Genomic DNA, 14,842 nt, shown 5'->3' with positions numbered 1-14,842 from the left:
AGGTTGCCAAGTGAGATTTCTGAGTTAAATGTTAGGGGCAAAAACCTTACACAAGTTGGATGGATTCCACTAGCCATCTGTTCAAGGAGTTACTTGATAGCTCATCAGCTGAGATCTATAAAATGGCCCAAGCCTGTCACAAGTGACTGTATTAAAATGGGGTTCATTCATTCATCAACTATTTCTCTTTTAATTTATTAATATAAAATAATATTATGTATGTATACACATATTTTATTTAAAACAGTCATTTTTTTACACAAAAAGCATTAGAGCATGAACACATTTCAGCAATACAACAAAAAATTTTCAGTGACTATTATCACTGTTGATAATGCATTAGTAGGCAAAGTAGGCAGATTAATTTACTTATGGTAAGCTAAGTGCATTCTTGGCTCCTAAAGGGGAATAATTTGTTCACTTAAGCCAGATATCCCACTCTTCACGGCAAATGTCATTGCCTGGATTTCCCTTTGACAGTTTGGCAACCCTGCACCCCTGTTATAGTATCCATTTATTTGTCTTGTTTTCAGCCAGATTAATCCATTCTGTTTTGACAGGAAGACTGATGGGTAATTGATAACTGTGATAGACACAAACAGAAGAGTTGGATGCTGAATAATTCAGCACTTTTCAGTATCAATAAGAGAACAGGTTGAAGAATTTGTGTCTCTATTTACACTTAAACTAAACTAAGTCAGCCCAGACATTTATGCTGCCAGTCTATCAGAAAACCAAACAGTGTACATTCGGTTTCCACCCGACAAAATGTTTTATAAGCTTGTAACAATATGTGTGAAGCTGCCAGAATAATAAATAGGTACAGCAGCCCATGCATGCTAATGTTATGTTGTAAGCAGTTTTGTTGACAAGTGCTAATACTTCTTTCATACTATCATCAAAAGCAGCTAATACAACAGCCATTATTTGCTAGCTTTCCAAGCAAGACATGATGGATTGTGACCTTAATATGGGTTAGCCGAGTTTTGAAAGTTAAACAACTTGCAATAAATCATAGAATTATTACAATGCAGTTTAATTGGTTAAGGACTGTTTATTTCCTAAACAGGGTGAAAAATTTCTGTTTCGGCACTTTTAATTTGCAAAGTGCATTTTCATTATGAATGGCAGTTTAATATTCTGCTCTTTTGTCATGCAAAATATGCAACACACAGGCAATCTATTAATTGGACAAAAATGCATTGCAAGCGTAAATTATCCTTTATATCATCACTTGTGAGCTTTTACATCTATTAAATGTGTTAAATGGAATATAGTTAAAGATTGTACAACTTGCAGGTTAGTTTGGAAATTTAAATTAAGCTTCATGATGATTTTAATGACCTTTATTTGTGGCAAAGTAAAGTAATTAAATAATTGTAAATATAAAAGGACAATTTAAGCAATTTCCTTTTTCTTAAGACATACACTTTATTGATTCAGTGGTTTTAGGGAATGTAGCAGTTGTCTACATTAATATTATTCTTGTATATAAGTAGATCTTTCCTGCTTCCTTTCGTTTTTCTCCAAACCAAAATACTAAATACTATAACATATATGTACAAAGAGAATAAATCAATAGAAAATTGAGATTACATTTGTAGCATTTATACAATGTAACAACTCTTCATTTCACTTAGTGTAATGTATTTGCAGAATTTGGGACTATGAAAAGCATAGTACTGTGTAGGTAATCGGATACTTCACTAATATGTATAAGTGCAAACCTCAAGAACAACAGAAGCATAATATTTCTTAATGATTAAAGAAGTAAGTCATTTACTATCTAGTCTGTTGGTACTTTAATTATTTTGTTAACTATAAACTTTATTTAATAGTGGTGGCTATAGATCCACCTAAACATTAAGGGTTACTTACAGAGAAAATGTAGGCAGACAAATTGACTGTCTAATCTGTTACCGCTGGGTTAAAACAGCAATGAACAGTACAGGAATTCTATCAAATATGCATTTTCTGCTTGAAATGAACAACTGTTCAATATATTTTTTGTTATAAATGACTGCACCTTTAAGAAGGGGAGAGGGGAGCATGGTCTGGCTTGCGGGGGGAGAGGAAATAGCACTTTACAGGTTGTGGGGGAGGGAGGGAGAGATGCTCAGAGGCTGCTGTAAAACGGGGAGTGGGTCAGTGTGGCGACACTGACTCATCCCCAGGGACTTGAAGGGCTGGGGAGTTGAAAAAGGGGAAGCCTGGCAGGAGAAGCCTCTTTTCCCAGAGAAGCACCCACCATTCCTCCCCTTGGAGATGGCAAAATACCAGGTTTGGTCTGGACCTGCTGTGGGCATCATGCTAGTCGCTCCTTTCTAGGGGGTTGGGAAATAATTTTTCCCTCACCACCAGATTGGCTTAGGTGGAGCGGGTTATTTTTTTCTTTTGCCTTCTCCACAGAGGTGGGGGGAGCTATGTTATGATGAGTAGGGAAAGGAGTAGGCTATGATGTCGCAACTCATTATGTAAGTGGGGGGTGGCTGTCCAGTGCAGGTACTCCATAGGGAAGGGATGCAGAGACCAGATAAATGGCTGTGTAAAGGACTTTAAAAGTAGGTGCTTGTTAAAAGAGCAGCACTGGGTGAAGGGATTTGGGGCTCCTATGACTGACCCGGCAAGGAGCCAACCCCGCTTCTTTATAGCTCACCTTAACCCTCATTTGGGGGGAGGAGGGAAATGGTAAGGTCCCAGCAATATGGGACTAGCAATGGGTTTTTACCTGAAATTTCAGTCAAAAGAGGACCTGTACAATGTCCAGTCAGAAGTACTGACCAGACACCAAATGTCTGGTTACTAGTTTTCTGGGGGACCTGGATGGAAAAAGACCAGGCCTGGCGGAAGCTCTCCACGTAGATATTGAATGAACATGGAGTTACCTGAACTGTACAGTTTTATCCACCAGATAGTCCCAGACATCTAGTAATAATAAAGTTGCGATCTGATTAAATCCATGTCAAGTGTCTCTTGTCCTTGTTTTGGTATAGCCAGACAAAGAGCAAAACATTCTAGCTACTGTGCTCTGAAGTGCAGGCAGCTTTTGTGACCAAATATATTGGTAGCCTAAAGGTTCAAATTAGAGAATACATTACTTATTCTCTTTTTATATGTTTTACAAACTGCTAATGATTTTTTAGTTGTGTAGTAATTTCTTTTTAAAGGAGCAAGTCCAATTATCTCAGAACATAATCTAAACATTTGATTAATGATGGTGATTCCCTCCTCTCCCACAGCCCCCAAATGGAATCATAGACTGGAATATGCAGGTTAATTAAAGCAGAAGAAATGAAATGATCAGTATTAAGTAATTCAGAACAAAGGTTTGTTAACACAAAACAAAAATGTGCTCACTAAGTGGTGCTCACTAAGATCAGAATGAGTTAACCAACAAGCTTAGAAAAAACCTATTTTCAGTAATATAATAAAGTCTGCAGAAAATGTATACAGCATTCTTCACTGATGTTAACATGTGAAAGAGTAAGGAAGTTGAATTAATGTTTCGATGACCACAATGGATTTTTAACAGTTTAACAAAGATAAGAACTATCCAGTGAGAAGTGAAGGACCATTTTGTTCATGTTTATATGGAGTTCTTTATTTCCCTCAGAATCTTCTACTTGCTAACTTGGGTTTATTATCTGTGTTGTATTAAGCAAAAAAAGAGTATTTGATAGCCACAGTGATCCAGATATTCTGTCACATCCAGACTGGTAAACTGTAACTAAAACAGAAGAGGGAAGCATGAAAGACTTCAGGTGCTTCAAAAGCGGCAGTCCATCTCCCTAGTGGGACAGCCAGTTTGGATTCATCACTGCAGAATTTTGCACCCTCCATTGGCTCCCATTTGACTTCCAGTGCCAATTCAAGGCTTTTGCCTAAATCTACAAGGCCATTAATGGATAAGGACACAGACACCACTGCTCCATCTATGACCAACTGAGACATGCACTCAGTGCAGCTGCCAACCCTAGAACAAAAACAGTGGAAACCAGACGTGAGGTGTTCATGGTATAGGATGCTTAGCTGTGTAACAAGCTACAAGAAGAGATTAAATTATAGTGCGAGGCCTATTTGCTCAGCCAACCATTTGCCAAAAGCTTCCCCACCAAAGTCTAATAGAGGTAAATTCTGATTAACCAAACCCTGATTATCTGAAATTCAGCTATGTCCTCTGAAATTAGAATTTCATTTTTCTGAATTCTGGATATGTCCACCCAGCCATTTAAATAACTGCAGTTTACTTGTACAAAAAAATTCAATACAAACATGCTCTCTTGGTCACCAAAAAAAAAACAAAAAAACCCCAACCCAACAAACAAGCAGACTTTTCCAAAACCTGGGAGAGCCAAATAGAAGAATCCTCCATACCCTTGCAATTTAATTTGTTCAGTGGCAAGATATGGGTGGAAGTAGCCAAATGATCAATCGAAAGAAAGGAAGAATTAATATGTAGAGATGAGTAAGGCAAAGTTTTTGTCACGGATATTTTTAGAAAAAGTCATGGACAGATCACAGGCAATAAAAAAAATATTAATGGAAGCCTGGGACTTGTCCCTGACTTTCACTAAAAATATCCCTGACAAAATGGGGAGGTGGGTTCAGCACCCACTGCTGCTGGGGCTCCTGGGTCCCCCACTGCTGTGGGGTGTGGGAGCTGCAGGGTCCTCCTGCCTGCGGAGCTGGGTGCTCATGGGGGTCCCCTGCCGCCCGCCAGGGCTAGGAGCTGCGGGGAGTTCCCACTGTCTGGGCAGCTTCGGGGGGGTTCTTAGGTGCGGCAGGGCAGTTGCAAGGAGTCCACCCACCACGGTTGGGCAGCTGCAGGATCTGCTAGTTGCCTGCCACAACTGGGCAACTGTGGGGATTCCCCGGCGCCCCTGGCTGGAGAGCTGCAGGGTACCCCCACCAGTATGGGGGTTGGGAGCTGCGGGGAGGAAGAGAGAGGGACACTGGCTGGGAGTTCCAACCCAGGGGCAAAAAATGTCACAGAGGTCAATGGAATAATCATAACCTTAGAGATGAGTAATTCACTGCAAATAAAGTACTCAGTGAAATTAGTGTGTGCGTGGGTGGGGGTGGACATTATTTGAGCAGATAATTTTCTCAGTGTTATTCGTTATTTGAATTTAATCAGTGTTTTGCAAGTCATGTATTTTATTTAATTTATTTATTTATTGTTTCACTTCATGGAGCAACTGTAGACGGTTTATATGTAGGGTTGCCAGGTGTCTGGGTTTTTACCTGAAATTTCAGTCAAAAGGGGACCTGTACAATGTCCAGTCAGAAGTACTGACCAGACACCAAATGTCTGGTTACTGCCCGCAGGGGCACCAGAACGGGGGGCCCAGTCAGTGCCCACCACAGCTTGTGTGACTGCAGCGAGGCACTTGCAGAGAGCTGGGGACAGCATGGCTGTGAGGCAGGTAGGTGCCAATCCATGCTGTGGGATTGTGTTTGGATCATGTCATATTTTCCATCCTCCTCTCTGTTCCCCGGCTCTGCACACATTCCCCACCCGCTGCAGAAACACCCCATCTTCGTGGGAAGCCACTCCCAGGGCTATGACACAGTGTGGGGAGAGAAGGCATTTCCCCAGCCTGTTCCCATTTGATCAGGCAGACAGACTGACAACACCTCTCTTCCCTCCTTCCCCCTCCCCACGATCACTGCCTGCAAATACCACCACCTAGCCCAGGGTGTGGGGACTGCGGGTGCCAGGTCATTAACCCTCGCCAGCCCCTTCTCAGTCAGGGCTGACTCATACCTGCATCTCGTAGACAGGCTCCAATTCAGCTCCCAGCCTAGCTCTGCAGGTGGCAGGTGACTCCTGGGGATTGGGGGAGCAGGGTAGGGGGGTGCTGTAGTTTCCGGGTTTAAGAAATTGAAAGTTTGGCAACCCTATTTATGTGAGTATTCCATTGCTGATATTTGAAATTCTAGGAAATTTGTTGTTTTGTTTTGAGAGGTCATACAGCATTGTTTCTGTTCCCTGATCCTCTTATAATTCAGACAATAGCCTGAGGAAGGCAGTGGGGCTCTGCAGCTCACAGGGATAGGTAGAAGATAATTAGATGAGAGAATTTTACAAAGTTTTAAACCATGTCTGTCTTGGCGATATAGGCTAGGTATTATAAAGCTTCCAATAAAATTAAGTGACTATCAGATTTATTGGCATTTTGTAGAGTTTACAATTAGGGCCAGACTTCTAAAGGCATAAATTTCTGTGCATCACTTGTGGAGCCGTGCTTCTAAGTTTGGATTTGTACATATAAACTCTGGCTTGTGTGTGTGCTTCTAGAATTGTGTGGAAGCTTAAAATATTACTCGTGCTAGTGCTCCCATACTAGCTGCTGAAAAGCTATTGTTTCCTCTGCTGTGATTTGAATTACACAGCTTCTGGAATGGGGCAATAAGCACACTCCGGATCTTTACAACATCACGTTGAAGAAAATCTATTTCAAACAGTGTTGCTATAATGTGGCCAGTTTCCTGGATGCTATAATGTGGATTTCTGCCATCGGAATATGTAGGAAACTTGCTCCAACAAAGCAAGCAAGTATAACCCACACACTTTCTGGGTGTGGTGTTCTGTCCCATCCAGTAGCACCAAGAACACTTAGAGAGAGAGATAAAATGAGACTGCTCTACAGCCTTAGCTAACAGCCAGTTGGCTTTTAGCTCATGTGGTAGAGGCTCATGCACTAAGCTCCAGCGGTCCCAGGTTCAATCCCTCCCACTGACCAGGGTCTGTCGGCATTACACCAGCATCTTTACTAATGCTGGATTCTGGTTTCCAGTGTGCTCCACTTGTATGTGTCTTAGGCCTTGTCTACACTAGAAGATTAAGTCGGCTTAACAACATCATTCAGGGTATGAAGAATACAGTGTAACCCCCAGTGTGGACAGCGCTAGGTTGATGGAAGAATTCTTCCATCAACCTAGGGCTTGTCTACACTTAAAATGCTACAGGGGCACAGCTGCTCCACTAACACTACCTGCCCCCTTGGGAGGGATTCTCCTGTTGGCGTAGGTAATCTACCTCCCTGATAGGCAGTATCTAGGTCAATGGAAGCATTCCTCCATCGACGTAGCTATCTAGATGGGACTTGAATTGGCTTAACAACACCGCTCAGGGGTGTTGATTTTCCACACCCCGACCAACGTAGTTAAACTGACCTAATTTTCTAGTGTAGACCAGGCTTTTATTACTGCCTCTCCAAGAAATGGATTACCTACGCCGATGGGAGGGAATATAGGTAGTGTCTTCACTGAAATGCTATAGCAGCGAAGCTGTAGCATTTCAACTGTAAACAGGCCCTTAATAAATGTTATGTGTGCTCAGAAAGTAGAGAAAAACACAAGAAAAACAGACTGTCGTAACAAAAACATTATGAAATAGTTTTTCTTCAACTTGTTGTGTAAAGATCTTGACTGTGCTTCTTAGCATATCACTGATCTTGGCAGTGCTGAGGACTATTTTATTATCCTGATTCATTGTATATTCCTAGATGCACTTTGGCAACGCTGGGGCTGGCTTACTACATGATCCTAAATTTTGACAGTGATATTGTCTGTTTTTCTGCGTGGTCCTACATTAATTTTGACAATGCTGTGCTATGGTTTGCTGCAAGCTCCTCTGTGAGATATTTGTTTTCTCTTTGCAACAGAGTTTCCAACTCTCATAATTTTGTCATGAGTCTCATCATAATTATTGCTTTCCTTTAAGCCCCAGCTCCTGGAGTCGAGTAGATATGTGATGACTTCAGCCTTTATTATTAAAGAAAAAGTAAGTTTCTAGCCCTCATGGCTGTGGAGAAAGCTTCAAAATGTGACCCTGGTGCATCTTAAAGGCTAAAAAAGCAAATAAACAGAACACCAAGTCTATTATTTGTACAGAATCTCATGATTTTAAAGCCAATCCCATGATTCTTGGTGAGCGTGACGCATGATTTTTGAACATTTGGTGTTGGCAATGCTATAAAAGATAGACGACACTGATTTGAAGCTGACAAAATCAAAACATAGCTGTTCAAGGCCATTTCTAATTTCAGTGCCCAAAGGATGGAGCTATCAAGGTAGGTCAGTTAATACTATCAGGTGTTACATGGCATTGAACTTTTAGAAGGAAAATAAAAAATAGGAATCGATTTAGAAAACTATATTACACTGCAGATTTTACTCTCTGTTTTCCATTGATGCTAATGAAGTAACTCTAGAGTTCCACTCATGTTACATGTTATTCTGGTTTTTCATACATATAACTGAGATCGGAAGCTCTATTTTTTTGTCTTTAATCTAACTTACAGTGTGTAAGGCAGAGGTGAAATGAAACATAAACCAGGTTATATTAAAAGGCATACGGACCCAGTATGAGGAACACTTCAGTATTGTGACCTGCTCTTGAATCATGTAACTGCTGTCATATAATACCCAAAGTTTGTCAGTAAACAGTCAAAAATGATCTAGCAGAAAATACAATGTATTCTTACAGGTTAAACTGCTTGCTTAGTTTATACTATTGCTCTTTTTTCACTATTTGGGTTGAATTCAGCCTTGGTGGCGTAAGTTACTTTTTGAGCGAAAGAGGCAAGACAGTAACTTGCACTAATTTGTATTAAATGAGTCAGTAAAAATGTGCAATATGCACTGTTTCAAGGACCAAATTCAGCTCCTTGCAAAAGTGAGTGTGACTCTTTGGAAGCCAGTGATTATTATACACTTATAAGGTTTAAATTTAGCCCCAGGAGCTGAGATAATGCCCTATAACAAAGTAAGATGGAGATGGCCTGGTTGAGCCCTCTAGATAATTATTTTTCATACCATCCCTTGGCATGTAAATTATATTTACATATCCTTTGCCATTATGTACACACATTGCATCAGTGCAAATTACACTATGTTGACAATTACAGCTGTTTTCTGACTAGTTTACACCACTGTTTACATCATTTCTGGATTTGGCCCAGATACGTCCATGGAAGTTGGACCAGCTTATTTCAGGCTCCATATCTCACTCAGCTTGGTCTAGTCAGGTTAAAACGTTTTGGGCTGTCTCTAATTTTATATTACGTTACTGTCTCTGTGTTTTAATGTATTCTATATCAAGCCATCTTACCTATTTTCATAAACAAAGAAATCTGTTCAGCTTACCTTTTCTGGCTAAACATGGGGCCAAACTCTCTCTTACACCATTTTTCAACAGCAGAGAATTTTGCCTGTAATGTAGCTTTTACCAGAACCTTTATTGCTATAGAAAGATTTTAATGCTTTTTAAGAAAGGAAAGTATGCATTCTCTTGTTACAAAAATTTGCATTCTGGGAATATTTTATTTGTATATTACATTTAAAAAGTGTCATGGCAAGAAATGGGTTTGATTTTGAAGGGGAATCATTTTGAATAATTAACTATGAATTACTCTAATTAGAAGAAAATAATTATAGGTTGGACATAAGCTGTTTCAAATGCGAAGTGTAGAGTAAGAGACTATTGGAAAAATAATGCCACCTGGTAGAAGCTGAAATTAATCCAAAAAAGAACTTTTCTTTGAATCAGGATTTAACTATGGTGTTTTAAAATGTCTCCAATTTAAAGCATGCAAATTTCTTCTAGGCTGAATTATTAGTGGGCCTATGTTGCTGAATTACAAATCTTCAGTCTAATAATTAACAAAGGCAGTTTTATTCTTTAAAAGAGAATTGTCATTAACTCCTCTCTTAGTAGCTGAGCCCTTGTTCAGAACAACTACTGAGAAGACTAAGGGCACCATTTCACATTGTGCAAATGCTGATTTAAGTGTTTGCCTAAACCTAATGTTATTTTAAAGATTTATGTGTTTTATTGTGTGTGTGCGTGTTTGCGCGCTCACACACACACACACAATACTACAATACACAGATCAGTAATACTGTTATCTGGAATTTTCAAAGGAGCTTAAGGAAGTCAAGTGCCCACATCTTTTTGAATTTCAAAGGGATTTGGATGCTTAACTCCCTAGTCTCCTTTGAAAATCCCACCCTGAAAAATTATAATATAGCCGAAATTCTGAGGTTACATATTATTTCTCAAGGATGCATGGTTTTTTGAAAACATCACGATGTATACTGCAGGAAGCAATATTGGTAGTTTGGTTTTCCTTTCTTTTTTAGATTTTTTTTGTTTTAAATTCTAGAAGCGACTGACCCAAATTCGGAGAGCACATTACAAAACTTAAAATTCACAGTGACAGTAATTTTTTAAAAATCAAAACATTAAAATGAGATAATCATTTCCCAGTGCCTCCACAAGCATAACACAGTTCAGCCCCAAAATGTAATTACCTGATGATAATAAATAACCCATTTTACTCTCATCTCATTCCTTCCTTGAATGCTAAAAGAAAAGTGAAATAAGAGGAAGGTGAGCTTTGCAGCAAAACTAGAAGGTTAACAAACCCAGGCTCTGTTTGATCAACGAGGGAAGAATGTTCCAGAGTCAAATGCCCTCGCAGAAAGCACCCTGCTGGCAGTGCCCTCTCACCTATAACAAAATGTAGTAACAGGCAGTCAGCACCATAGTAGTGCCCCAATATTGTGTTAGGGTGTATTGCAGTGCTGGAAGTCCAGATACAAAATCAAAGTTCCCCTGAACACTTATACTCATTAAAGGTTCCATGGCACTTTTTGCAAGAGCAGAGCCATAATAACACCGGTGTTCTGATCTAATTCCAGATTATGTAATTTCATGTTACCTAGCTAAATTTCTTCTTCAATTCCAACTAGTTACAGTGTGCTATTGTATGGCGTCTGTGTACCATTCTATAAGCAGATGAATTTTAGTGTTAAGTAAAGTGAATGCTGTGTATATAGGGCCAAATGCAAATCCTCTTTAAGGCCCCAAATGCAGCAGAACTATTGCATTTGCACTGCATGGAGAGTATGCTACAGAGCGGCCATACAGAAGTACTCCACCATTGTCATGCGCTGCAGAGCAGAACTTCATGCTGTTTTTTTCTGCAGGAAGGTAGCTGGGCCAGTGGGTATGCATAGATCTATGAGCCCACAAACAGCAAATGCTTGCTTATTCCTGCAGTTTGAGGCTGAGCACTGTTGGACTCACTTTCACTGTACTCCCTTTACCGAATTGCAGCTCCTCAAGTCAGCAGGACCATATGTGCTTTGGGAGCACTGAGAGAAGGTATACCATGGCCCTTCCTTGAGGTTTACAACAAGGGAGAACAGCTTTAATGTGTGCTCAGAACCTCACAAGTGGAGTGTGTCTCTGACTGTAATTCCTCCCCAGCCAGCACCATCCACATAGTGGTGATTTTACAATGGGGCAGCTAAAACCGAGACCCACCAATCCATCTCATATAGGGGGCAGCAAACATCCATTTCCTGTTGAAATTGCTGACTTTAGAGAGGGAGTGTGTGTGTGTGTGTGTGTATATATATATATAGCTGCCCCATATACACACGCACACAAAGCTATAGAACATTTCACCGCTGTAGGCCACCAATATAAAGCAATATAGGCCTTACACCGCTGTAGGCCACCAGTATAAATTAAAAAAAAAAATGTTAAAAACCATTGATTGGCAAAGTCAAGTATCCTAGGGGAGGACATTACATACACTTTGCCAGTCAGTTACACAACTGTTTCAGGGAGAGCAGTGGGATAGTGAGTCTCAGCTTAAAACAGCAGTTACAGGCAGCATAGGAAAGAATATAGCTTTGGCATATTTATTTTTAAAAGCAGTGTGATGAATTTATGAGCCTTGGATCTGTCATATTAGATACCTGAATTCTATTCCCAGCCCTGCCTAAACTGACCTTGAGCAGCCTCTGTTATTGTATTATAAAAGGGATTAATAGTTGCATGTCACTAGGACTGGTGTATGAGACTTTGATCAGTACAGGGGTGGTGAACAGCACAGAAATATTAACGTCAATCATTATACAAAGTTAGACCAGAACCTATGGCCTACGTCAAAGGGGGTTTAATTGGGAGGTGGTGAGGGATGGAATACCCTAACCTCTCTCACTCTCTTGTGTAATGATTATACCTAAATTGCAGATAGGCGTGATAAGACTGCCAAATGTGTGTCAGCAATGCGAGCTTTGGATAGATCTGATACATCATAGGTATGATCCACTTCTGTGGATGCCCCCTGCAGGCAGATTTCTTCTGCCTGGAGCCCTATACCCAGGGTTTAATATGGTCCTTTTGAAAATGGGATTTAGGTACATAAGTCTCATAGACTCGTAAACTTTAAGGTCAGAAGGGACCATTTTGATCATGTAGTCTGACCTCCTACACATTTCAGGCCACAGAACCTCACCCACCCACTCCTGAAATAGACCCCAACCTCTGGCTGAGTTACTGAAGTACTTTTAAAGACGTCAAGTTACAGACAACTCACTGTTGACACTAGTTTAAACATGCAAGTGACCCATGCCCCATGCTGCAGAGGAAGGTGAAAACCTTCCATGGTCTCTGCCAATCTGACATGGGGGAATTCCTTCCTGACCCCAAATGTGTCAACCAGCTACAATCTGAGCATGTGGGCAAGACCCAGCAAGCAGATACCTGGGAAAGAATTCTCTGTAGAAACTCAGAGCCCTCCCCATCTAATGTCCTGTCTCTGGCCATTGGGGCTTTTTGCTACATGGCATCATAGGCAGTCCCGTTATACCATCCCCTCCATCAATATATCAAGCTCAGTCTTGAAGCCAGTTAGGTTCCCCCCCCAGCCCCCGAATGCTTCCCTTGGAAGGCTGTTCCAGAACTTCACTCCTCTGATGGTTAGAAACCTTTGCCTAATTTTGAGCCTAAAGTTGTTGATAAACTTGTTGTTTATATCCATTTGTTCTTGTGTTCACATTGGCACTTAACTTAAATAACTCCTCTACCTCCCTGGTATTCATCCATCTGATGTATTTATAGAGAGCAATCATATCTCCCTTCAACTTTCTTTTGGTTAGGCTAAAAAAGTCAAGCTCTTTGAGTCTGGTGTCGTAAGGTAGGTTTTCCATTCCTCAGATCATCCTAGTAGCCTTTCTCTGCAGCTGTTTCAGTTTGATTTAATCTTTCTTAAACATGGGACACCAGAATTGCACACTGTATTCTCCTTAGGTACTTTTGAAAATTGTACCCTAGTTGCATTAATGGTTGTTTGAATTTTTATTTGCTACCTTCCTATGAAGCAAGCAAGCTACTGCTGAAGGCAAGATACCAAAATTAGACAGTTCAGATATCTGATTTAATATAACAACTCCTGTCTTCTTATGAGCATAACATCTGACGTTAATTGCATTAGTAAGTCAATTATATGTTATATTAGTACAGTGGTGGATTTCTCTCCCATCATCTGTTGCACACTGTCCTTGCAGGTTGTGATGAAATTCGTGTCATTTTCAAACGTAACTAGGGATTTTGATTGTCTCAGTTTTTAGGTGTCCAATTTCAGACACTTCCAAGACACTTTTGGTTTTCAGAAAGAGCTGAGCAATTCTCTGACAATCAAGTTGCTACAATTTGAGCATCTAAATTCAGCAGTCACTTTTGAAAATTTAGGCAATTGAATTTCACTTGCTGACAATTATGAATTTCCTTCTCTAGCAACTCTTCAACTGAATAGGTATAGGGGCAAGTCATGTTCAGTTTACTCAACTTGCCATGATCAACAAACTAACTTTCCTTATTAAGTGGCATATACAAATATTATCATGTAGACATGTTATCTGGACACTTTAGGGACATAATTCTCATTTAACCCTACAAATCAAGAGTAACCCCACTGTATTCAAAGGAATTACAAGGATATAAAATGAAACTAAAATGGACAAGACAAGAATCAGTCTCTAGGTCAAAAGTGTAAACAAAAGATCATCCTAGGCCTTTAACGTTTCCAAAATGAATCTGTTTACTCTTTTTCTTTAGAAATAAAATTTTAAAAATTGTGAAAGAGAAACTAATTCATTTCAAAATTAATTTAATTGCTAATATGTCTTTATAAAACGTGAATGGGAAAATGGAATATTTAAATATGATTAGCAGTGACTGAAATTCCACTGCACCTGTTTAATAAAAAGAAGATGATCTATGCACAATAGTTTGTTTTCCCCCTTCATTTGGGATCCTATGGATTGTTCCCATTAGTAGGAGAAACATAGGGTGCAGTCAAGTGTTTCTTTGATTCAGTCCTGTTTTATTTACAAAGAATGTACTAAGTCCTGTTTGCCTGAAGATAGCAGGAATCAAACAGCAGGAGCAAGTTTCTTTGTTCACAGCTCCAAGCCCCTTTCTAGACAGCACTGAGCCTAAAATGTCTTAGACTTTTTTCAGGGCCAAGCTATCTCTGCTTTTCTGGTCTTGCTGCCTCTCTGTCCCAGACACCCAAACCTTCACAAAACAATACCTAGGGAAAACCTGCCCACGTGTGCCTTTATTTTGTGTGGTGAAAGGTGCCTGTGTTTTGGGTGGAGGCTGCTATTTTTTCAGCTACCTGATTCCACACAGTAGCTTAACTCTTTCTCACATTTATCCCCGTTGTTCCACCCATTCCACCCAATGAGGTTTAAACCAACTGATCCAAGATGGAGGTATTGTACCCTCCATCTTGGATTAAGACATCCAGATTGTGTTGAGAACGAGCTTTATCTTGACATGGTCAGCCTGTGCTAACCACTGTCCTGCTGTGATGTGGAACATCTCAGAGGGCTAACAATGAGACAGCCATCAACATTGAATTAATCTCCCTCATAGAAGCAATGGGTTTTCTACTGGTAGGCCACTGACTTTGAATGACTATACAACTCTGTTGAGGGAGGGTGTGGGGCTGGAACCTGGAATTCCCCTAGC

General features: G+C 40.2%; 1 protein-coding gene across 14 annotated transcripts in view; it reads left to right on the top strand.

The window, feature by feature from the left end:
• KIAA0825 (KIAA0825 ortholog) overlaps window positions 1–14,842 on the top strand; it is a 419,203-nt gene that overhangs the window by 339,045 nt on the left and 65,316 nt on the right. For 2 of the 14 annotated variants that reach the window (XM_073344496.1, XM_073344497.1), the window contains exon 21: window positions 7,730–7,789. The exons of the other annotated variants lie outside the window; for them this stretch is intronic. In XM_073344496.1, the coding sequence (XP_073200597.1) occupies window positions 7,730–7,760 (31 nt within the window). In that variant the 3' untranslated portion in view covers window positions 7,761–7,789. The remainder of the gene's footprint in view (window positions 1–7,729; window positions 7,790–14,842) is intronic. 14 annotated transcript variants of the gene reach the window in all.

The sequence above is a fragment of the Lepidochelys kempii genome, chromosome 5 (genome assembly GCF_965140265.1).
Source record: "Lepidochelys kempii isolate rLepKem1 chromosome 5, rLepKem1.hap2, whole genome shotgun sequence".
Taxonomy (NCBI): Eukaryota; Metazoa; Chordata; order Testudines; family Cheloniidae; genus Lepidochelys; species Lepidochelys kempii.
Note: the sequence above shows the minus strand (reverse complement) of the source record. Positions and strands in the feature narration are given on the sequence as shown.